Here is a 22,927-nt window from a genome sequence, read left to right on the forward strand (position 1 = left end):
CAGCACAGGGCAGGAGCAGCCAGGGTGGTGGGAGGTCTCCTGCTCCTTCCGGGTTTTAGCAGCCCTGAAGCACGATGCTAAATATACCCATCTTTCAAATTGTGAAATCCAACACCTAATTGCTTTGTGGCACATATTTAAGAGGTCTCTGCTCCCGGTAGATCTCCTGTTAATATTAATAGTCATGACCTCTAAAATATGCCCTGCCTCATGTGGGACCTAGACACACCAGTGGTTTGCTGGGGTTTCAGAGTAGGTACAGCGACTGCTGGCTGCAGGCCCTGCATGCACAGCCAAGGCCGAGGACAGAGCATCGTCCCGAGGCAGGGGGGAGCCCAGGCAAGCTGCCTCATGCTTGCAGAGAGCAAGAGGTAACCACCCTGTTGCTGGTGGCCTGCTGACAAGCTGTGGTTTGTTAAGCATTTTGGAGCTCACGGCGGCAGCCCGGGCCCTGCTACCCCGCCAGGCTGTGGGAGTCTGTTGTGCAGTGCGTGTCACCGTTGGTGGCAAGTCTGGAACATGGGAAGGATTGTTATTTCATCGTCCTGCTCTGCCTCCACACCCTGGACCCACATTGCCCACTTATCTCTGGAGTGCATCTCTCACATCCTCCACCGGACCACAGGAGGGAGAGGAGGTAGAACCACTGCTCCAGCCCCTCTCAGGGTCCATCATGGTCCTCCCAGTGGGCAGAATCTTGCACCAGTAGCCTTTACCAAATGTTGTTTCATCAGTTACCTCTCCAAGCTGGCTTCCAGGGAGGTAAAGGTGCTGAAGAGGTAGAGAGGGTGTAGGTCGGTGGTGCCTGGCATGGGTGTTACTGGAAAGAGCCTGGGCTGGAGGAGGAGAAGGAAGAAAGATGGGTAGTTCTCAAAATGTGCCATGGGGGCATGAGGAAGGGAAATGAAACTCTGCAAAGTCTCAGTTGTATCTACTTGTGAATAGGGTTATTTGCAATACATTACATGTGAAATTAAGTTATTACCAGGCAGGTCACACTCTATATGGGTGTGAGAACGCTGCAAGTACAGCCCGTTTCTGACCTTACATCAAAGAGAAAAAATTAATGTTTATTCGTCCAGGCTAGGTAGATGTGAATGTTCCAGCAACATATTCCACGCCTCACAGATCTGGTGTTAGTTTCAGTCTCATGGGATATTTAAAATTTGACTATTAGGCACTCATTTTGTATGCTGTCTTTCTTCGGACCCAGAAGACTTGTGTTTTCAGGCTTTTCTTAGAAGCGTCCTGACAATCTTAGAATCGTCCTGAGAGTAGGCCGATACTGCTGAGGTCATCTGTTGGCTCCAGGGTGTGGGGGTTTTGGGAAGTGCAGAAGTTCTTCTTTGGCTGTGAGGCTCTGAGTTTTTCTAGCAGGAAGAATAGCAGCATGGTTAAAAGGAGGGGCGGTTAATTGTTGAATGAAAAGTCAAAGAATTATATGTGTCCCACCTCTCTGCAGAGGCTTGCTGCGTGTGTCTAATGAGCATTCCACAGTGTGCACCAGATCTGTGCCCCGGACTGTCATGAGCAGGAACCCAGGAGGTCTAGGTTGCTCATCCTGTTGTTGGCGCTCAGTGGGAGCTGTTGAGACTCTTCTTCCTCTTCCCCAGATGTTTCTGCAGGTCAGGTAGTCACACTGCCTCCTGCAAGGAGACTGGTGTGGTCCTGGCCACTCTGTTGGGTGACTCTCCAGAAGGAGGACTGCACATTTAATGTGGGTTCTGAGTCTGCAGTGCAGCTGCTTGACTACACCGCCTGGAGTAGCTCCTCTGCTTTGGATGGGAATACTGATGAAAGTAAAGTTAAAATGTGCAGGGGTGACAGACAATTAGAAAAGGACGGAGAACACGCTGGATATCTGTCATGCATAAACAACACCTGCTCCAGTTCCTTCCCCAAAGAAAATGAAAACATTAAAAGTAAGAACAGCTCTTTCAAATGGTGTAATCGCTTATTAGTTTGTATATTCCATGGCTGATTCCAGTGGTAATTTAACTTCTGTTTCATTTACTATAATGTTGAGATCAACCGCACATGGGATAATAATCAGTTTTCCTAGAAAGGCTTCTTGGAACCAAATATCTGGTGTGTGCTTATGTACTCCTTTGCTCTGAAGTGTATTTTGCTCTGTGCGCTGTGTGAGTCAAAAAACCAAAATAATTTATGAGTTTAATTTCACCACCTTCTGCTCTTCTTTTAGGACTTTCTTTAAAGCCTTTTCACTTATTGGAGAAACTCAGGAACGTGAGAGAGTTTTAATCCACTTCTCCAGCAGATACTACCAGTGCAACCCAAACACCATTTCTTCTCAAGGTAACTTTGTTTCTGATGTGAATGTCTTTAGTTGTCTCCCTCTTCCTTCATTCTTGCCTTCAATAGCATGTGTGGTGCGTACCTGGGAACTGAAGGTGTGTAACTGCCATGTCACGTTTTAGAGACTGTTTGTGGTGAGCACTGAAACCCTACATGTTCTCCGTGCATAATCATGGTAAGGCAGTAAAAATTTGTATCTATCCCCAATTAGGAAAGGTGTTTAGACCTTCTCAGTGCAGAGCCTCAGTTGTAGCATCTCTAAATTTGAATACCCTAACTTGTGGTTTCTCATTGACTTCCAGCATGTGTGGGTACCTGTACTCTAGCTACACACATGGATGAGAACTGGTCCCATTTCAGGTGGAAAAGAAGCTGTTCGCTTTCTGTGCTCCATTCAGTGCTTGTCTCTCTGCATGCACTGGCAGCAGGCATGCCAGTTCTTGCCAGTTGTGGGGGTGAATTTTGGGTGCTGTATCCAGACCCTGGCATGGTTTCATCTCGACTAGCTAACATCAGTTGGAGTGCTGCCTCCTTGCCAATGTTTTCAGTCATTTTGGAAATGGATGGGGGAAACAAACAAGCACACGGATCAAACCTGAGAAAGTTGGCATTGGAGAAGAGGACAAAGTGTCCGCTGGCATAGCTGCTGCATTCAGCCGGCCACGCCAGCAGAGGCATGTGGCCCTCCGATTGCAGCACGGGCTGATCACACGCTGAGAAAGGGGAGGAGGGCAAGAGAGAAAATAAACACAGGCTAAACTGTGCCTTTAGTCTCAAGTGTAAGTGAGAAGGAGCTGCTACACATGGAGGTACTGCCACACGTCCTTACCCCTTGCTTTATGACCTGCCGCGGTTGCAGTGAGGTGATGTTTGTGCACTTTGCGCCTGTTGGGCTTTACTGGCTGGCATGCCAGGGAGGGGAATAGGTAGCAGTAAGACAGGATTTGCTCCCATGCTATTTCTGTCCTCTTCCTAATGCCTTTCTTGTTTCAGTACACCACAGACAGTCAGGTAGAACAAGTGTGTCATGTCCAGGTTGCAATAATGACTTGCATGTTGATGTGGCAGCCTTACTCTAGAGTGCAGGAGGGACATTGCCACTTCTGAGCCCGAGTAAACATTTAGATTAAAGTGAGCCCTGCAGACTTTGCCCAGCTTTCTACTTAATTTTGATGCTGTATTTCTACTGTCAGTAATGGAGTCCTACACTGCAGAAGTATGGTGGTTGTTCCAGGTGGAAATCCAGGATTCCATTTTCCCCTTTCCCTTTTCCATCCTCTGGATGCATTTGCAGTTTAGAAATGAGAGAGTTTCTCTCTAGAGAAATGCATAGACCTGAACTGAAGCACCACAGCCCCAGATTCAAGCAGCTTCAGACTTACTAAGGCTAGTGATAATAGTTCTCGCATTTCATGCTGTGCTGCAGTTTGGTGAGTACTGGGGCCTGTACAATCATCTTAAGAAAACATGGTCCTTACCTTGGGGGGCATCCCTTTGTAATGGCTTCATCTTGCATGGATTTAAGCCCATGATAATCACATTGAATGAGAGATATATTTGTCCTCATCCCTTACTCCTTTTCATTCACAGCACAGAGCGATCTGTGTGTGGTCATTATCTGGAGTTGGTTTTTACGTGCATCTCCCTGCAATGTGTGCATGTCTCATAAATAAGTCTGTGTCTTTGACACCCCTGTGAGAGAAGAGAAGGTGGCACGATGAGTTTATGAACAAGAGAATGGAGAAAATACTTTTCCTAATGTTTGGAAGCTGGCTAGAGGCATTTGGATTTTCAGAGGTGATAAATAGCACTATGGGCACTGTCACCTTTGTCTGGATTTGTGCACAGCCAATACATTCAGGGTTTTGAAAGGAGTGCCTGGAAAGTGATGAATATGAAATTGGTGTCCACTGTTGCAAATGACAGTCTACACTGACTTTCCCAAGTCTGTCACAGTGTCTTCAGGGGTATAGCTACAGATACAATCTGTCTCTTCTGGCTCATTGTTGAGGATTTTTGCAACAGGACCACCTTAGAAATTGCTGGAGCACACTATCCAATCTGGAGCCAACGCAGTGTAAATAGCTGACTGAAATTCTCCAAAACTCAGCCTAATTGAGCCCTGAATGGGCCAGGGGGGGAGGGAAACCAGATAATGTGGTATATCCATGCTGCACACAAGAATGGGCCTATTTTACTGTTCCCTTTCTGCCCTGAAATAAATGAAGAAGAGGGAGTTGATTCAGGCTATGGTATTGGTATTAGCAAGCAAAGGGTGACAGTGTGGTTTCCTGTCTAGTTTCCCTCATCCATGGGTGCTGCAAGATAAGTTTTGACAGTCATTAAGAGATGAAAGAAAGGCTGTTCTGGCTTGGCAGCTGCGGGATGACCTCACTGTTCATTTATTTAATTATGTGTATTTCTTGATAAAACAGATTCTTATTAAGGGAACAGACTCAATTAGGCTATGAGGCTCAGTTTTAGCTGTTCTTGAAGGTCCAGTTGGGGGCTTGCATGTAACTCTGGTTTTGTCTCTTTCTGCAGATGGAGTTCACTGTCTCACATGTGCCATGATGCTGCTGAACACAGACCTGCATGGCCACGTGAGTATGCACAGCTTTGTGTAGACTGCCCCTATTGACACCGTGCTTGCAGGGGGTGGTCTTCTGGCAGCAGAGTCCCCTGGCTGGTGGCCTGCACCCTTACAGACAGCAGTGAGAAGACTGTACTCCCAGGCTGTTGTCCTGGGCAGGGCTTCCCAGATATGTAAGCCTGGCGTTGTGCCTGGTTTTGCCATAATGTGTGAGGACGCTCCTTGTCCTCAGGCCCCTGTCTTTCTGGTATGCTTCCCACCCTTCCCTGGTTACAGCAGCTGGCCCTGGCCAGGAAGCTGTGGTTGGGATTGGCTTCCCTTTTCCAGAGTGTAAAAACATTTGGGAAGGCAGAAGAAAGGAGGGAGCTGAAGAATTGGTGGAAGGGTCACAAGGGGAAGGTGATATTCGCAGGCATCCAGTGGCAGGGGGAGATCCAGTGGAACCAGGGTTCTGCTCAGCCAGGGTAATGACAAGTGTGCTCAGAGCCAAGAGAGCAGGGGGGGAACACGGGCATCCTGAGTGGGAGCACTGTGTTGCCCCACTGCAGGTCTCTCCACTGCTTGCCCAGGGGAAATAGTATTCCAGTTTCAGCCCTCTTAGTCACACTGGTACAGGATGCCAGCAGCCCTAGGACATGTATTTCAGCACTCATGGTGTAGTACGTCTGCTATGTATGGTATTTGCAGGCTGATAGGAGACTTCCTCTATCCTGGAGTCAGGATGGAGGGGAAAAACACAGGGAGCATGTCATGATAGTATGCAGAAGCAGGGGCTTCAGCCAAGTGGCTTTGGGGCTTCTCTCTGGCTGAAACTCTCCACTGCACTGCCAAGGGCTCTTCCAGGAGGGCCTCAGTTGGGAGCTCTTTTGCAGCAAGCGTGGTGCATTGGGCAGGAGGAGGTGGAAGTGCCTTGGGTTGGTCTCCAAGGGCTGCTTGGCCCCTGTGGGTGCTGCTCTGCGGTGGGTGCAGGTAATGAAGCCAAGGCTTGTGTGTGGTTCCGCAGGGGTTTTGACGCCCACCTCCTATTAATTGAACGCCTTTGTCTGAAAATTGTAGAAATGTGAGGGGGAAGGGAGTTGTGAAGAATTTTTTCTATGAAGGCTGAGCCTTCTCTGACTGAGGAGTGTGTCAGTCACATGGGAGGGTGAGCAAAGGTAAGGGAACGTGCCCCGATGTGCCTTTTAGCATACATGGCTTCTCTTGAGCACACCTGGAACCACCTGCACAGGTACCCTGTTCCCCAGAGCAATAGCAGCCTGGGGCACCTGGTCTCCAGCCTGTCTGGCCTTGCAGTCCAGGGAGGGAGACTAAATGGTTGAGCATCATCCTGACAGCATTTCCACATTTCCTGTTGCTCCCTGTGATGCTTTAGTGGGCCCTACTGTCTTCATTAGGTACTTGAGTAAATGATTTGGATCTGCCCCATCGTTGCTGCTGCTGGTTTGCAGCTGAAGCTAGGATGACTCTGGCTGTTGCTGTGTGTGACTTTGGAGGCTTATCCTACTGGCAATCGTTAGTGTGTTGTTACATGTGCGCAGCTGTAATACTTGCCAGACTCCTGCATGTGTCTCCTCTCTCCCTCTCTCCCCCCACCTCCCCACTCCCCTCCTGCTTTCCTGTAATTTTGATCTTCCTCTTATTGCTTTGCATTTTTCCACATAGGTGGTAAGTTGGGCTTTTTTGCCTTGGAATGCAGCCCCTTGTAGATATACACTAATTGCCTGTTTCCTAACAAAGATAATGCTCTAACCCATCCTTTGCATGATTCTGCTAGAGCAGGAAGCAAATGAGTCACAGAGCTTGTCTACACTGAGCTCTGTTTGTTGCTGACATACTGATCATAAGTGCAGACTCTTTTATTTCACAATAAGCTCAACTGCTTGTAGGGCTGTTGTGCAGCTGCTCTGCCTTCACACTTTCCCTTAACTCTTGTAGACAAACTCTTATCCCATTACTTATCCCTGCCTTGCCACATGTCATTATCCTTTAAACTAACTCATTTTTGCTAGCTGTGTCTTGGAGATGCATGTTCACTTCTTTGCAGGGAGGTCATCACCCGGACTGTGGTGGTAGAGACTTTTAAGGTATCTCTAGACTGCCAGGCACATCTTCTGGAAGCTGTGTGGCACTGATGGAGATGTTAGCTTCGGTCCTGGAGCAATTTGTCTGCAATGCCAGTTATCTCAGTGGGTGACATAAGCCACACTGCTGTTGTGGGGAAGCTGCAAACTGCCGCATGGAGGAAACAAACAGGAACAGGCTCAAGTCTGTCGCAGGGAGAAAACATTTGCAAGTCTAGAAGAACAGCTCTAGCCTTTACCCAAAGACTGCAATTATGAGCTGTATTCTGCAAGCTTAGCAACCAGAGAGAGGGTTACAGCCAGACTGTGTTGTCAGGAGCCTTCATGATGTGGGAAGCAGTGCATCATATGCCCCTCCAGAAGTATCTCCTCTCTTGTGGAAGGCAGTGTTCCTGCCTGCCTTCTTTCTGCTTGTCTGTGCTGCAGGATCTTCCTTTGTGGCTAGATGAGGCTGACGGTCAAGGTTTGCTGGTTTTCCATGTCTCCCTCATCATACATTATGGAAGGGAAGTAGAAGGTGTGCAGTCCAAGCTGTCTTGCAACTGTAACATTGAATGGCCTGTATTACTGACTGGTGCCCTTCTTTGGGCTCCACTCCTGTGTTAATTTGGGCTCTTGCTTCTAACACAAGTCACTGTCTGTCCACAAAGCTCTTCCACTGTATTTCTGCAGCCAGGGCATACCCTGACCGTAGGGAAGTTGTCTTCACCCCCTTCTCCTAACTGGCAGCAGTGACATCCCCAAAGATACCATGGTCATCACAGGGCCCTGTTTTCCTTCTGGCTTTACTATGTCTTGCAGCTCATCCCAGGCTACTTCCCTTTCCTCAAATCTCTCTGGGTGCCTTGTACACCACTTCAGTGTTGTCATTGCTGCCTGCTCACAAAGCTTCCCGCAGCCAAGTGTGGGACTTCTGGCACCTAGGGTACCAAGTGCAGACACCTTCTCTGAGGGATGATGAGGACTGGGATCCAAGAGCAGTTTAGGGCAGTCTCAAGCGTTCAAATAGAGCAGTTTGAGTCCTGTATGAACATAGCTGTTCCTTTCCAGTTGGTGGCTCAGTTGGGCAACTTTCAGTCTGGGAAACGGACAGAAAGAGCACAAAAATAGAATCCTATGGAAGTGTGAAGGCAACCTCAGCCTGTGAATCAGAAAAGGTAGAATGTAAAAAAGGTAGATGCTCCTGGGCATCTTAATGCAACTCAGGGCTGTTGCTGTTGGAAGGGGGCATAGGAAATTGTAAGAGAGAGGTCTGGAAAGGGGCTCATTTGGCTGTTTCCTTATGTCCCACAGGAGCATCAGGTAGAGCTTTTCCATCAGAGGCTGGTAGAGTCTCTAGAGGTATGAAGGTGTAAGGGACCATGCAGATATTAGAGCGCTTCATCATCACTCTCTTCAGTATCCTCCACTGTACAGCTCTTTTTCTTTTTTGATGGGTGTATGGTGCTTGGGGTCCAAATGGACATTCCCTTTCCTAACTATAATCATACCAGAATGCTTGTCTCTGAGTAAGCTTGGGAATGCCTTCTTAGTGCTGCCTGCCTTGGACTTAAGTGATAGCAGGGAAATGCAATTTATCTGATGTTGCTTATTTATGTCATTTTGGAAAGCAGCATGTATATGATACTGTATTTTTCTGCCATCTCTTCCAGAACATTGGGAAAAAGATGACCTGCCAAGAGTTCATTGCTAACCTCCAGGGGATGAATGATGGCAAAGACTTCCCGAAAGGGCTGTTAAAGGTAAGGAATAAACTGCAGAACATCGGTTTTGCTTTTAGTGAGAGATGGTTCAAAAGAGAACACTCTGCTTGCATTTTCTGAATCTAATTGTCAAACAGGACAAGCAATGGGCATGCTTCTCCTCCTAGAACATATATAATATGTACAGTGTTTATGCTGTTGTTTTCCCTCTTGCCTTCACTTGACTGTGATCGAAACTCTCTGCAGGATGGAGAGGGGAGGCTGAACACTGGTGGGGCTGGCTCCAGAGTCGAGTGTCTCATAAGCTCATGCAGGCATGCTGTCCCAGAGTGCTGTTTCCTGATTAAAGTGGACAGAAGCAGCCGGTTGATTATGACTATTGAATATGTAAGGACTAATCCCGAGCTCTGCGTATCTGGAAGGCGTGTGTGTTTTTTCATCAAAGGTGCTTTGGGGTTTTCACATTAGAGTAGGAGATGTAATTTCAGATTACAATGTGTTGTCTGGCACAGGCTGCTTTTCTTCAGGTTTTGTTCATTAAGTTTGTGCCAGGAGTTAAATGTGAAGAACAAGGAAAGAGACTAAGCAGGACGAATCTTGTTTTATTGTCAATAATAATGAGAATGTTTCATTTCTCTTCTGCCTGATTGCTGGCATGAAACAGCAGTCTGTTTGAATGAAGAGAGGAGCGCGTACACTAGAGTTCATCATTTTTTTTTTGGTAATGAAAATAAAAGCGAGAGGTTGCTGCATCTAAGAGCTGACCGAAAGCCTACTGAAGTAAATCAAAAGAATTGCTGTGTTTTCTGTGTGTTTTGTGTCAGGCGCATTGTGAAATGCAGATGTACCCGCATAGTTACAAGTGGCAGATTTTGTTTTCCAGTATTGGTAGTTTCTTCAGTTTCTCCAGCCTCTTCGGAGAGCTTTTTATTGCTCAAAAACCTCCTGCCTCAGTTCTTACTAAAGAGTTAGGAATATAGACTCAACACCCTCATTTTCAGATGTAATGTCTTTATTTTTTAAATCTGGATACAGAGTATTCATCTGTCAGCAGCAACATTTAATATTTTTTTTCCCAAGGAATCTCATTTATCACTCTGCCATAGAGAGATGTGTTTAGATTAATTTGCAGGGTAATTACAGCCCTTATTGAATAAATAGGTCTCCAGACTGTGTTTAAATAACCTTCTGAGTGTACTGATGAGAGACTTCCACTGGTGCTCACCTGCTGTTTATTTTCCTGCTGACAGAATTACGCAGTTGGGGCTGTATCTTGGTGTTTAGCACTGACCTGCTAATGCTAAGGTGTGCCTGGCTCTTCGCCAGCCCACCCAAAGTGAGGACTGGGCTTGGGATTTTTTGGATGTAGCAGGATGGAGGTAACTGCTCTCGGTGTCCTGCCTCTTTGAGGATTTCTGTCCTTTTCTGCGTGCTGCCCTATGCCTTGGGGACAGAAGTGGCACTCCACCTCAGTTTCTCATCTGGCTTATCTAAAGATTTGCTGTTGATCTGCCCCTTGCTGTTTTAATTTATCAGTGGAGGGGAGTGGAGTCAGCGGCAGTAACTGCATTTCAGTAGCTACATCACTGTGTCCGCAGCAGCCACCTTGCCACTAGATATGTGATTACAAAGACTTAGCAGAAATTAAATTTGCATTAGTCTCAATAAATTAAATTTGCAGAGCCCTCCTACAGCACAGCGCCAAAGTGCATATGGCTTGCTGGTGCATTAGCAGTGTAACTAATGAGCAGTGGTGAGGCTGTGAGCCATCTCCCCGCATCCTTCCCCAGCCGCCTGGGAGAGGAAGGACGGTTTCCACAGGGTGGCAGTGTGTCCCTGTGGGAGTGAGGCACTGCTCAACAGTGCAGACTCCAGGGGAAGCTAATGGGGTTTTCTGCCTTGCAGGTCTTTCTGTTTTCCCCTCGTGGCTCTTCTGCACCCCTGTGTGAAGCTCTGCAACTCTGCTGAGTCCCAGAGCAAAGCTGAGTGGTGCTGGAAGGGAAAGGAGGGGAGGTTGTTGTAGCAAGCGCTTACATCTTTGCAGGCAGTGTTCACCCAGCGCTTGGGAAGCTCTCTGCAGCATCTACTCTGGATCCAGTTCACAGAGTCAGGGCTGTAAATACTGCTCGGGCTATCCAGGACTCTCACCAAACAGGCAGAAATCAAACATTACCTTCAGTCAATCCCATTAACCTTATTGCTACTGAATGCAGAGTGTGGACTGGAGCGTTTGGTTTGTCTGGATAGGAAAATAACCCTTCAAGGGTCAGACGTCAACATGTGAGGAGGGACACTTCTGTCTTCTGTGTGATCAGCCTCAGAAAACTTCTGATGTGAGATCTGATTGCTCCTTTCCACTTCTATGAGGGAGCTTTGTTTTATTAAGTTTTTTCCCAACAATAAGGATGCTTTGGTAAACACCATAAGGCCTTCAGGATGTGATTCCCGGTGTGTCACTGATAGTGCTTTGAGAACAGAGATTTTACTCTGGCTAGAGAGAGAAATGAGAAATGCTAGTATGAGTTTGCTTACCGTGTGTCCTTCTCTGTGTTCATTAACACTGAAAAGAGTTTTTCTTTTGTACACCCATCTGCACAAAAACTCATCTCTTCCTTCTTCCTCATTCCTTTTGTCAGATCTGAGGTTGCTTTTACAGTCGGGACCCATAAACGCAAATACACCAAACTGTGATTAAAAGCATGGTTCTCCCCATGGGATCTGCTCACAGTATTCATTTATTTAGTACTTTGCCAGGTGGGCAGATAGATGTACCTTCACTTTTATTCCGTGTTAGCTCCGGTTCAACCGTCTGTCACACATCCCGTTAATCTGCCACTGGCTACTAGTAAAGAGTAGACATGGAGACAGTAGCCTGCTTTCCAGTTCTGTACTGTCAGTGCATGCTGACCTGAGAGCAGTGGTTTATACTTCATGCAGGGTTCTAGTATACCTTCAAACTGGGGCAAATTCCCTGTAAATAGGAACCAGTATCCCGAGCTCTGATTCTCTTCTCTGTTGTAAATCAGGAGCATCTATCTCTGTGGGTCTGTCTGGTGTAGAAAGTGAGTCAGGTCTGCTAAATCCAAGCAGATTAAAGTTACTGAAAGTGAAATTTCTCAAAGGCAAGAAAACTTTGACTGAGTTGTCACACTCCAAGCACACATTTTTGTATTGTATCAAGCTGTGATCAGACGAGGTGGTCATGAATTTCAGCTTTGATCTTATACTTCCCTGTAGCAAAAGTCCCTTTTTCCTGGTGAGCTGAAGCCCTGGAGCGGAGTGCTAAATACCAAGAGTTGTGACAGCCCATGTTTTAGTTAGTGCAGCAGTACTCTGCTGTGGATGGGCTCAGTGCTCGCTCCTAAGGCTCACAGTGAATCACACATTTACCAGCGTTTACGGGTGGGGGATGAGTGACAGGTTTACAGGGACTGAGAGAGACAAAGGCACCCAGCACTGCAGTGCTCATCTCCTCAGAGCGGATGTACCTGACATCCTGGATTAGGTGCTGCAGGTGGTTGTTAGCCTAAGAGAATCATTGTTCGTTTAGTCCTGTAGAAAGGGAGGCCATGGCTAAGGTCTCCCTGCTTGGACGGGAGATGGCATCAGTCCGTAGCGATGTCAGGAACCTCATGACTACAGTGTAGGAGCAGTTCATCTGCAGGCTGGTTCCTTCCTCCTGTGCTCACACCGGCTTTAATCTGGTGCATTGATACCGTCCTCACTGATAACACTCTGGGTTTGCATTATTGACTATAGGCTTCTTCAAAGCTGGGCTTCATGAGATTGTCTGGAACGAGAAGAGGAGGCGGAAAGGAGGCTTGGAAAGAGCCTAATTTTGGCCATGCACGGTTGCTTCATTTCCTATAGGCGGTGTGGTCCCCATAAATGAAGTGACCATTGTGTCTCCCTGTGGTCAGCTTGTGGCAAGGTGTGTGAGACTCTGCCCGTGCAAGGTGGCAGTGACAAGGCCTTTCTTATTGCAAGGAAAGAAAACATCTTCCCTGGCCCACAGAGAGCCTGCAAGGAGTCACCTCTGAGGAAATGGATCCCTGCTTTTGTTAGGCAGCATCTTGGGAAGGCTACTCTGTCATTAGGCAGTGTGCTAAGTACCACCTGCCCATATTGTCCTGCATAAGTAAATGCATCTGCAGTATACGAGGTACCTCATTCATGGAGTCAAGGGCATCACCCAACCTCTGACGTGGGCTGACTCTGTGTTGCCCCATGACATGAACACTGGGTGTGAGGGTGCTGTGCTTGGCTGTGTGTCTCCTGGTAGGAGGTGGTAGCTCTTTGCTGACCCATGATGCTGTCAGGTAGCCTCTCCATCGTGCTGAGGGACCTGGGATGCTCTACAGGGACCTGGCTAGAGCCATCCTGGCAGGGACTGCTGATGGAGATAAGTCAGTCCTGAGTAAAAGATCTGCTTTTTCTCAAAGGCTGTTTTTTGCCTATGCCTTATCTCCGGGAGAAGCACTGTAATGAAGTGACCAAATTAAGTGGGAGTTGCTGGTGCTGAACTCTTCTGAAGAACCAGTCCCCCTTAATTTCCTAAATGATCTGAATTCTTGATCAGGATTGCTGGGATATGCAATTTCCTATAGAAGCTGCAAGGTAGGGTTTATCTCATTTTGCTGTCAGTTCCCTGCGCTTTAATTAAGGATATTATTATTTTTGCCGCTGTCTTTCTACCTCCTCTCTTCTTTTTTTTTTTTTTTTTTTTCCCCAGTTTTTTTCCTTTAAAAGCCATGCAAAGTAAACACTCAATTTAAAGAGAATTACTGGCATCTTGTTTCATCCATTCCAGTCACTTCAGGTATTTAGCGGAGAGAAGGGAGTGAGCATCAGGTGGCTAACCTCCCCCCTTCCCCCCCATTTACTCAGAGGAAATCACACTAATCAGACTGCTGTGTACACCCTAATTGCTCTCATCTGCAGTTTCCACACTTCCTGCATTTCATGGCTGAGGCTCTTCGGCAAGGAATTCCCACCTTCCTGCTACTGCTGAATGGGGACGGGAGCCTGATGGATTTGGGGAGAGGGGAGCCTGTGGCAGTGTGACAGAAGGGCCCCTGGAGAACAGCATTGACTGCTGGAGCTCCCTGCGGCTGAGGGCAGAGGAGGGGGGCAGAGGGCACCAACTGTCTCTGCTCCACTAAAGAAGCCACGGCACTGCTCAGCAGAAGGAGAACTTGCCTCCTTGTTTCTCCCCCCAAATGAAGTTTTTCCTGTTAAAAATATTTCTCTTGGGATAATGTTTCTGAGGCAGCCATTTCTTCTCTGTTTGAAATGAAAGATCTGTTACTGAAGGTCCCTTTCAGCTGCTAGGAGACAACAGAGTCTAATCTGGCAGTATAAAAGTCAGGGAACGCAGGATAAAACCATTAATCCTTGTCTTAAACAGTTGTTTGCAAAAGCATACTTTCCTTTCACTCTCTGAAGAGCCACAGAGCCATAGCGACTGAAGGGAACACCCAGCTTGTCTTTGCTTTCCTCCATCCCCAGTGAGGACTTTCCTGCTGTGATAACCTTTGCTTCCTTTGGCTTGCAATTTCTGGGCTTGTCCTGTCTAAGAGTAATAACCAGGGAAAGCAGGCCTGTGCAGAACTGTGAATAAAATCAGGTTATGATAGTGCGTGCATTGCTGTGGGTCCCAAGAGTAACGGAGGTTCTGACACACCCCTGCCCTGTTGAAATGCAAATGTATTTTCTTTTTGTGTTCCGGGAACTTTTTTCAGTGCATATAAAATGAAAAAATTCTGAAATCCATGCGCTTTTCTCAAGTCAAATAAGCCCAGGTGTTGTGTCAAGGAAAACAATGTAAGATAGTAGCAAAAGCCTAATGCTCTCCACCATCTCTCTGTCCATGAGCAGGGAAATTAGAACATTAGAAAAGGCTTAGAACGTAACATTTTGTAATGGTGATGCAGGAATGAGATTTCCTCTGGGTGGTCTAGGGGCAGTACTAGGGAATGCTTATCTTGCTAGGAAGCAGCAATAACAACGTGGGCCTGTTTCTGCTTTCATATGTGCATTTCTCTGGATTATTTTTGCTCCTCCAACCTTTTATCCCTTTGCTTTCCGATTGTTATTCAGAAGATCTCACCTAGCCCACCGGGCTTTTGTGTCAGCAAGGAGTGAAACCCAAGCAGAGTCAGCTAAGAATTTCCATTACTACTAGCTGCAATTACGTGGCTCAATACTAGGCTCTTAATGAATGTTTAGGGGTTTAATTTTCATCTGTGGAGGCAAGGTCTCCATAGTGTCTTGTCCAGGTTGACCAGGCAAGTGAATCATTTGATGTTTAGCTTATCTAGCTTGTCAGATAGCCAAGGCTGTCAGTAGTCCCCTGGTTTAACTAAAATGCTTAGCAGCTCCCGAGGATGAGTGTCACCATTCAGAGCTTCCTATTTACTGTACTGTCAGTGTGGAGGATACAGACTGGTAGTCTCCAGGAATGATGCGCTCTGCCACTTTAAAGGAGGAATTCTGGGCTCTTTTCGAGCTGGGAAATCTCTAATACAATGTCACACATACATTTTGGTCCCTATGACATATTACTCCCACCTCCATGTAGGTAGAAAACAAATTCTGAAAAACATTCTTTGATCTTCCACCCACTGATCTGCTTGAAATTTAAGTTCTGTGCTGCAACACGAGGGAAGGAGGAGTAGGAATATAATTTATACCATTTTTTTTTTTTTTTATAAAAAGAGAGAAGAGGAGAAAACATTGCTTCCACCAGTTTTAGAATTATTGCTGTGTAAATCTTTGATACTCCTTCCTTCTGTTTGTCACCCCACTTTCCAACTGACATTGGACTATTCTCTCTGGGACTGAGTTACACTGTTTTCTTTCAAGCAAGAGTACTTGGTTGCTCCTTAAATTTTGGTTATTTTGGTTTTTTCCTCCTTTCCTATGATGTTACATGGAACATTTAGTTTCCTTCTGAGGTCATGCTTCCTTGAGTGATGAAGTATTTGTAAGATCCTGGTACAAACATGGGGAAAATGTAAGCCACCTATTTTCTGCTCTGCTGACAGATGGGTTCTGTCGAGAGTCATGACAGTTAGAAAGGATTTCTCCTGCTTTTGGGACAAGATAGCTGACCATTGCTTCATAGGTACATGCATTTGTGGAGGAAAGGGATGTCAAAGTTTATGCCTGTTTTCCCCCATGGAGCTGCTGCTTCCATGGTGCAATGCTTGCAAGTGCAGGTGACACCCACATGAAACCCGTGTGGTTCTCAGCGTGGCCTGAATTCCCTTTTTTCCTTCCCCCTTTTCCTTTTTGTTGTTGTTGTGTTTCCTGTCTGAATCAGAGGGAAACATTGAAGGGTAGTTGGTTTTCTCTTTTTATGCACATCTTTGGGGGAGTGCTGGGTGGCATGGGGTTTATTTCAGTGATGTTGACTCTGTGGAGGAACAGAAGCAGGGATTGTTTGCAGCTATCTGAGAGAGTTGGTGGGCTTTGCACCAGTGCTTGGTTCACTTCCCTGTGGGTTTTTGTCACAGCTGTGCGGAATTTTAGGGTTTTGGTGCTTTTATGGATTTGCTCAAGGTGCTGTGGTTTTCTGAAGCTGCATTTGGCAGCTTTAGCTTAAGGAACTTGGTGGTCTGTGTTAGTTGGTGCTTACTATGTGGCTCACTTAGTTTCTGTCAGCCCTGTTGGCATTAGATGGTAGTTCCTAAAAGAAGGTATGCAAGAGGAGAAACTTTTTTGCTTGGAGACTATGGTGCTTTGCCAGGAAACACAACAGCTAGTCTGTGATACAGAGCTGTTTTTCAGATAATGCTGCAAGGAAAATGAAGATGGGTGATGCCATCTCTTCACTTGCAATGCTAATCAGGATAAAAGGGGCATGGGTTCTTTGCATCCCTGTTATTATCAAAGAGGTGGTCTCCCACCATTCTCAGCAGGACACTTATCTCAGGAGTGGTTTCTTTTGGCTCAAGGTACAGCATGGATCCCAGAGAGGTATAGTGATACCAGGATTGATTTGGTCTTTCACCAGCCAATATGGTTTTCTCACTCTGCTCGCTTTTAGGGGCTTGCTGATATAAAAAGTCAGTAAGCAGGACTTGTGTTGGTGACCACAAGCCAGCTGGTTTTTGATGTGCTTTTAGCCTGCTTCTCTTGTAAAGTAAAATATACAGGTTTCAGTTGCCCTCATAGGGACATATGAGCAAAGCTCATGTTTTTCTGGTGCTATGAGTTCATGTGCCTTGCTTCATGGTTGAGGTGGTCTAAAAGCACATGCTTATGCAGCTACAATAGCCTAGTTGACATGGGATAGCTTTCTAGACTATAGTAATTTGATCGCTTTCCATTGTAAGGATTACTTTCCATATTGTAAGAGAAATCAGTCATCCCCAGGGATTCCTTCAGAGCTTATAGCACTGGTACTATAATACCAGTACTAGAACATAAACCATAAGAAAACAAAGGATTGTTTCTTGAACACATCAACCAATTTTTTTTTTTCTGGTAAATTCAGACTGGGATAAAACCCAGCATTTCTGCAAATGTCAGGTAATAATGTACAGGAATTCGTTGAAAATAGGAGTATTTCATAGGGAAGGCTAGTTGGATACTTTTGAAATTTTTCATCAATATCCTTCATTCTCCCACCATACCTGCTGTTACCCTGTTAGATTTTCTGTTGACCTTGTTGCTTGTGCATGTAGAAATGAAGTAGCTGCTCCAGTGTTTCTGCTGTTTACAGGGATGGCAGTTGAAGACATTTAGATTTAATCTTGATTGTCAACTCCCTCTGGGCAGCAGACCTCAGAAATCATTATCTTAATATCACAGGAATGTCAGTTCAGTAATGTTACTGTTGGTCAGTTGTTGAACTGTAGTTCTGTATATATGAGTAGCTTATCCAGGAGAATTAACTTTCCCTGCCTTGTCCATTTTGGGGAGAAGAAGAAAACAAGGAGGAAGGAAAGCAATCTTATGAAAGATTTAATGTTTATTTAACAAACAGTATTTAATAGCAGCATTAAATAGTGCTGCTTTTCTGTGCTACACAAATAGCAAACTGGCTCTTGAGAGTGTATTTCAGGTAATTGATATGTGTGTATTTATGTATTTTGTTGGCTTTTGTTGTTGTTATTTTTGTCACTGGGATCAGGCTTAAATGATGCTAATGGATTCTTGCGGCTTTGTGTGAGGACATTGGAGTTCTTCAGACACAATAACGTGGTCATTGGGTTTGGTCCCTAAAAGCCAGTATTGATTTCACTTTGAACTCCATAGCTTTTCTTCTTGTATTGTTGATTTTCTTCTTGTGTTGAATGATGTTAGGGGGACCAAACAAGGAGTAACAACATTTGACCTCCCAGGGAAACTTGACCGATGGGAGGAAGAGATGGGAGGACCTTATTGCACTGTAAGTTGAAAAGGTTGCCTCTTTCCTCTATGGGTGATGTAGTCTGCCATAGTGCCTGTGACAGATGTAAAGCTTTTGGGTTGCTTTAAAAGGGTGACATGGCAGGAAGAGTAGAGGCTCTGCTTTTTCCCTCCTGAAACTGTTTTGGTCCAAAGTTTCAAATTCTGCTGCTGGTTTACGGTTTGCTCCTTAGAGGTGCTGGTAGGGAAGGTCTGTAAATAAGAACCACCATTCTTTTGGCCAGCCCAGTGGTGTCACTGGCTCTTCAGACTAAAGACTGTCTGAATATCTCCTTTCTGCCCTTTTTTCACCACCTTTTTGCTGGTCTCTGATGAAGGGGAAGATCATGGCTTCTTGACACACCTGGAGGGGTCCCCTGAGTGTGGATAGCTTTGTTTTTTCTGATATTGCACAGCCATATCACCCTCCCTTTAAAAATAAAATCCTTTCTATCCCTCTACTTATGTTAACAACCCACTTCTGCCTCAGAAATCTCTGTTGCTCAGTTACAGACAGAAATCAATCCTGTGTATGTGCTAATTTCTGAAATGGGGGGACTTCTCTACCGTTGAAGAGTGGTCTTTCCCCAGAAGAAGCCACTGGGCTTCTGGCTCAGTCAGGAGTACAAGATTGTATTATCATTTGCAGATGAAAATCAGGGGCACTGGTGAAATCCGAGCTGAATCCCTGAGCTGAAGACATTTAAGGCTTCAAAAGCATGATCTCAGGAGGCTCTCTCTTTTGGAGAGTGTGAGCTGAGAGAGAAGTGTTTTCCATACTCCATTGGAGAATGAAAAAAAAAAAAATGAAGACGATGCAGCCTGTCATTCTTGGTGTTTTGGACTGCTGCTTGGTTACAGCTGAACCAGACCTGTTCCCTCATGAATTGAGGTTCCTGTCCTGCCTAAGGATCTGCTAACCTCAGCTCAGAGGATGCTTGTTGGAGAGCTGCTGCACTTAGACAGCAGCGATGGTGCTGTGCTGTGGGCAACAGAAGAGAAATGTTGCTGTGATTCAGTCTAGCTTGCTTTTAATAATGAAATTGGTTTGCGTAATTCACATTGGCCTAGGTCTGCATGTGATATTTAGGGAATATAATTATTTTGGATGTGTTGAGGGTGCTTGGGGAGGTGGCCTTATAAATCCAAGATCAAGAATAATCTGCTAGGCAGGGGGCTGGTAGGATAGGGAGTGATTTGTGGCCATTTACGTAGCACCTGTCGGGACCTGCTGCTTAGCTCATCTAGAGCTGTTTGATTGCAGTGAAAATTTCCTCTAAGAAGAGATTTTCTTTGAAAAGCTTTTCCACTAGCAGTGGATAATTTCAGACGGGTTAAGTAACATAAAACCCTTTCTGGGAAGTGGCACAAGTAACTTAGAACATGCAATTGCTTGTTGCCAGAGAAAAAGGGTCCTCTGTTCCTTCAGGTACCCCCTAGCAATGACAGATTTGTGTAAAAATGTTGGAGCACGTCTGGGATTTGATCTTAATGTGTGAGGTTGGGGTGGGGTTGCTAGACCCAACTGTTGTGGAAATGAGAATACATTTTGCTTTTTTGCCAAGTGGGAACAAACCTGTACCTCAAACAGGACAGAGGCAGGGTCTGTGGAGAATCAGAAGTTGGTAGCCTCGGGAACACTTCGTGTTGATACTTAGGTCCCTTTTTGCCTGTTAAACTGACTGTGTCCTTCAGCGTGGTCCACACCTATTGCAATCTGTGGGTAGCATTTACATCTGTAGCATCCATGGCAGTAATAAGCAAAGGGTGACTGCTGGCCAAAGGCTTGCTGCATACTGGGGAGGCATCAACGTCTTTTACAAGCAGAAATGCACCTAGAATGATAATGTGCATGTCCAGCCATTTGCCCACTAAGGACATAAATCCCTGCTTGCAAGAGGCTGAGAAGGTGTAACCAGGGGAAAAGCCCACTCAATTCATCTGCTTCTTATCTGCTCCTGGGTGCTGTCATGCATGTGATGTAGGGTGAGCAAACTCTCACCCTGCCTTAACATAGCTCAGCTGACACCAAATGGGCATGAATAGCTGGGGAGCTGGAGCCCCTTTACGCAGCCTTTGGCCAGCTGTGTTTCAGCACAGGACGTTCATGTTGGTGTGCTAGGGCAGCAACCCCTCGTCCCTAGCCACATGTGCAGACTTGCAACTCCCTGTGCATCGTGGTGGGAGTGGGATGAGAGGGTCTGGTGTCCTTCCAGACCATGACCCCAGTGCTGCTGGCCTTGCCCTGCCTGGTGGGCTGGTGGCAAGTTGCTGGACCCAGTGTTAGCCCGTGGTGAGGTCCCTGTGCCGCAGTGTTGCAGCTCCTCATGCTCCTTCTGCACAAGCTGTTTGCCCCTTCTGAGTTCGGGATGATACCCCCATTGTCCACTTCTACCATGGTGCTTGCTTGAGCTGCTCCACCTGCCCCGGCATGTGCCGGCAGCTGCCACGACCCCGTGCCGAGCGGAGCTGAGATCTCTCTCACTCATCGGAGCAGGTTGCCATGGCAATGCACAGTCTGCTGCGCTCTGGGTCTCCAGGAGCCAGAAATGATGGTGCTTTTGCAACATTGAGGTAAACATCTCTTTTCCCTTATATAGCACATCCACCCCTGGTAAGAGGGCTGGCTGCCGTTGGTGCCAGCCTCCCCTTGCCCCCTGCGTGGGGGGGAGCACCTCCAGGCGCTGGGAACGCGCCTGACCTGTGGAGCTGGGCTCCCGTGGGTTGGAGCAGTGCCTCTGGCGTGTGTGGGCCATGGTAGTGGCCCTCCCATCGCTGGGTGGTGTGGGTTTCCCACTGGTGAGGAACACGGCTCGGGAGCAGCATCGCTTGTGGGGTCGGCTGCTGGAGCCTGGGATTTGCTCGTGGAGGGCTACCAGCTACGGCTCTCCTGGATGCTCCGGGGGAAGATGGGTCCCCAGCTGCTTGCTCACAGCTCTGGCACTGGTTTGCACTGCCCACCTTGGGAAAGTCACCTCTTTTGTGCTAAGCATCTCGTAAAGTGTGGAAGTGGTCTTGTTCTTCCTTGCCTGCTGGGAAGGCACCCCAAGGACTCTGGCTAATGAGTGCAAATGCTTAGAGTAGTGAAAATTTGCTGGGGAATCTCTCTGGGGCTTGCTAGAACGTCATTATGGTGCTGTGGGCTTTCACTTGTTTCTCCAGTGCTTTGGGAATCCATCAGTATTTCTCACATCCAGAAGCCTGTAACTGGCAGGTGATTGAAGACTTTTTACGGTGTCCTTTGTTATTGCAGGCAGTAATGAGCATGGCAGGCTGTTGCAGGCAGGGAAGTGTGGCCGTGTGAACTGAAAATGAATCTCTTGCTTGATCTGCTGGCATTTGTTCCAGCATCTTTCTCTCCACCTCTCTCCCTCTCGCTGTTGGTGTGTGTGTGAAGGGGGAGTCAATGCTGGAGAGGGGAGTGGAGCAAGGGGAGGAGTTTCTATCAGCTTCTTCTTTTCCTTTTTTTTTTTTTTCCTTCCCCTTTTTTTTTTTTTTTCCCTGTCCAGTGACGTGAGCAATGCCTGGAACAATCAGGCTGGCTCCAAACAGTGTGCCTGAAGATGCTGGAGAAAACAGCCTAGTGTGCTTCAAGCAAACACTGATTGCTTGAGCCTGGGCTCTCCAGACGTAACCTTTTCCAGTTCCTCTGCAGGGAATTGGGAAGTGCCATTAGCTTTCTTCTCCTCCATCCCATACGCTCACTTTTGGAAATGATTGGAGTTAACAGTGTTCAGAGCACCAGCAAAGTCCGGGTGAGAGCCACAGGTTCGGTGAAATACTCCCGAGAAGAATCCCTCTGGCGACAGTCCCATCGGTCAAAATCTATGAAAATCTCCAACTCCTCTGAGTTTTCTACTAAAGAAAGCAAGGTAAATAGCTAAATATTCATAGTATTTCTCTTTGTTATGAGTGGAGGTGGTGGTGTTGAAAAGGTTACGCTCTGCAGGAATTAAAGGCTCTAGATGATCTGCAGTGATCACAGAACTGCTGTTGGGTCAGAAAAAAATCTGTAGGCTTGAGGAGAGACTTGAAGGTGAAAAAGGTCTGGTGTGTGATAGCGATTGGGTCTTAGAGGAATGCCCTGTCACCAACTGAGCTTGGTGCAATAGTAAACAGTGAAAACTTGCTCTGCTCTCAGGAAAGGTGCCAGAGTTGGCAAGTGATGTCCGTGGGATTATCTGTTTAATGGGAATGGTTTTGCATAGCAAAATAGTTTTTGATCCTTCTCTACAGCTCTGTGGGTTAGCAGGTGTGGGTGGTAGGTAAAACTATCATCTCACTTGCATGCATGATTAAATATTGTCGTCAAGTATTTATTAGGAAGGCATCACTGGTGCGTTTATAGGAATACATTAGTGTACTGTAGCAGTCGGTAGCACAGGCTATGCCCAGCTGCTACAGTGGCTGTGTGCTGCATCTCCTTGCTCAGCCGAGCCCGGTTGTTCGGTTCCTAGGCAAACGACCCACACTCCATGCAGTATTGCTTCTTTCCTCATTCCTTGCTCCCGCTCAGTAACTGAGAGGCACCTGGGAACCCCTGGCAGGAGCCTTAATAGCTGTTTTCCTCCCAAAGGTGCCCTGTGTTTCTAAGGGTCGGGTGAACTTTATGCAGTGACCAAATGTACCTTTAATTGATTCTCTCTTGGGATTCAAGGATATAACCATTTGCAAAGGTGTGTTGAATGAGGCTGAAATATTGCAGAGCATCAGCCAACGGCATTTAACCATGTCTTGTGTCTGTGTGCATGAAAACAAGCAGGCACATGCATGGATCTTTCTTTACTGTCCCCTAAATCTCACATCTGTCCTGAGAGAAACCTCCTCTGCTATGGTGA

At 46.6% G+C, this 22,927-nt stretch overlaps 1 protein-coding gene across 3 annotated transcripts in view; it reads left to right on the forward strand.

Annotated features, from left to right (window-relative positions):
• Nucleotides 1-22,927, forward strand: part of PSD3 (pleckstrin and Sec7 domain containing 3) — a 110,140-nt gene that overhangs the window by 43,021 nt on the left and 44,192 nt on the right. For 2 of the 3 annotated variants that reach the window (XM_014958125.1, XM_014958126.1), the window contains 4 exons: nt 2,204-2,316; nt 4,861-4,919; nt 8,643-8,732; nt 21,734-21,961. In XM_014958125.1, the coding sequence (XP_014813611.1) occupies nt 2,204-2,316; nt 4,861-4,919; nt 8,643-8,732; nt 21,734-21,961 (490 nt within the window). The remainder of the gene's footprint in view (nt 1-2,203; nt 2,317-4,860; nt 4,920-8,642; nt 8,733-21,733; nt 21,962-22,927) is intronic. The other variant, XM_014958127.1, reaches the window with a different exon arrangement.

The sequence above is a fragment of the Calidris pugnax genome, unplaced genomic scaffold, assembly GCF_001431845.1.
Source record: "Calidris pugnax isolate Ruff unplaced genomic scaffold, ASM143184v1 scaffold317, whole genome shotgun sequence".
NCBI classification, from domain to species: domain Eukaryota; kingdom Metazoa; phylum Chordata; class Aves; order Charadriiformes; family Scolopacidae; genus Calidris; species Calidris pugnax.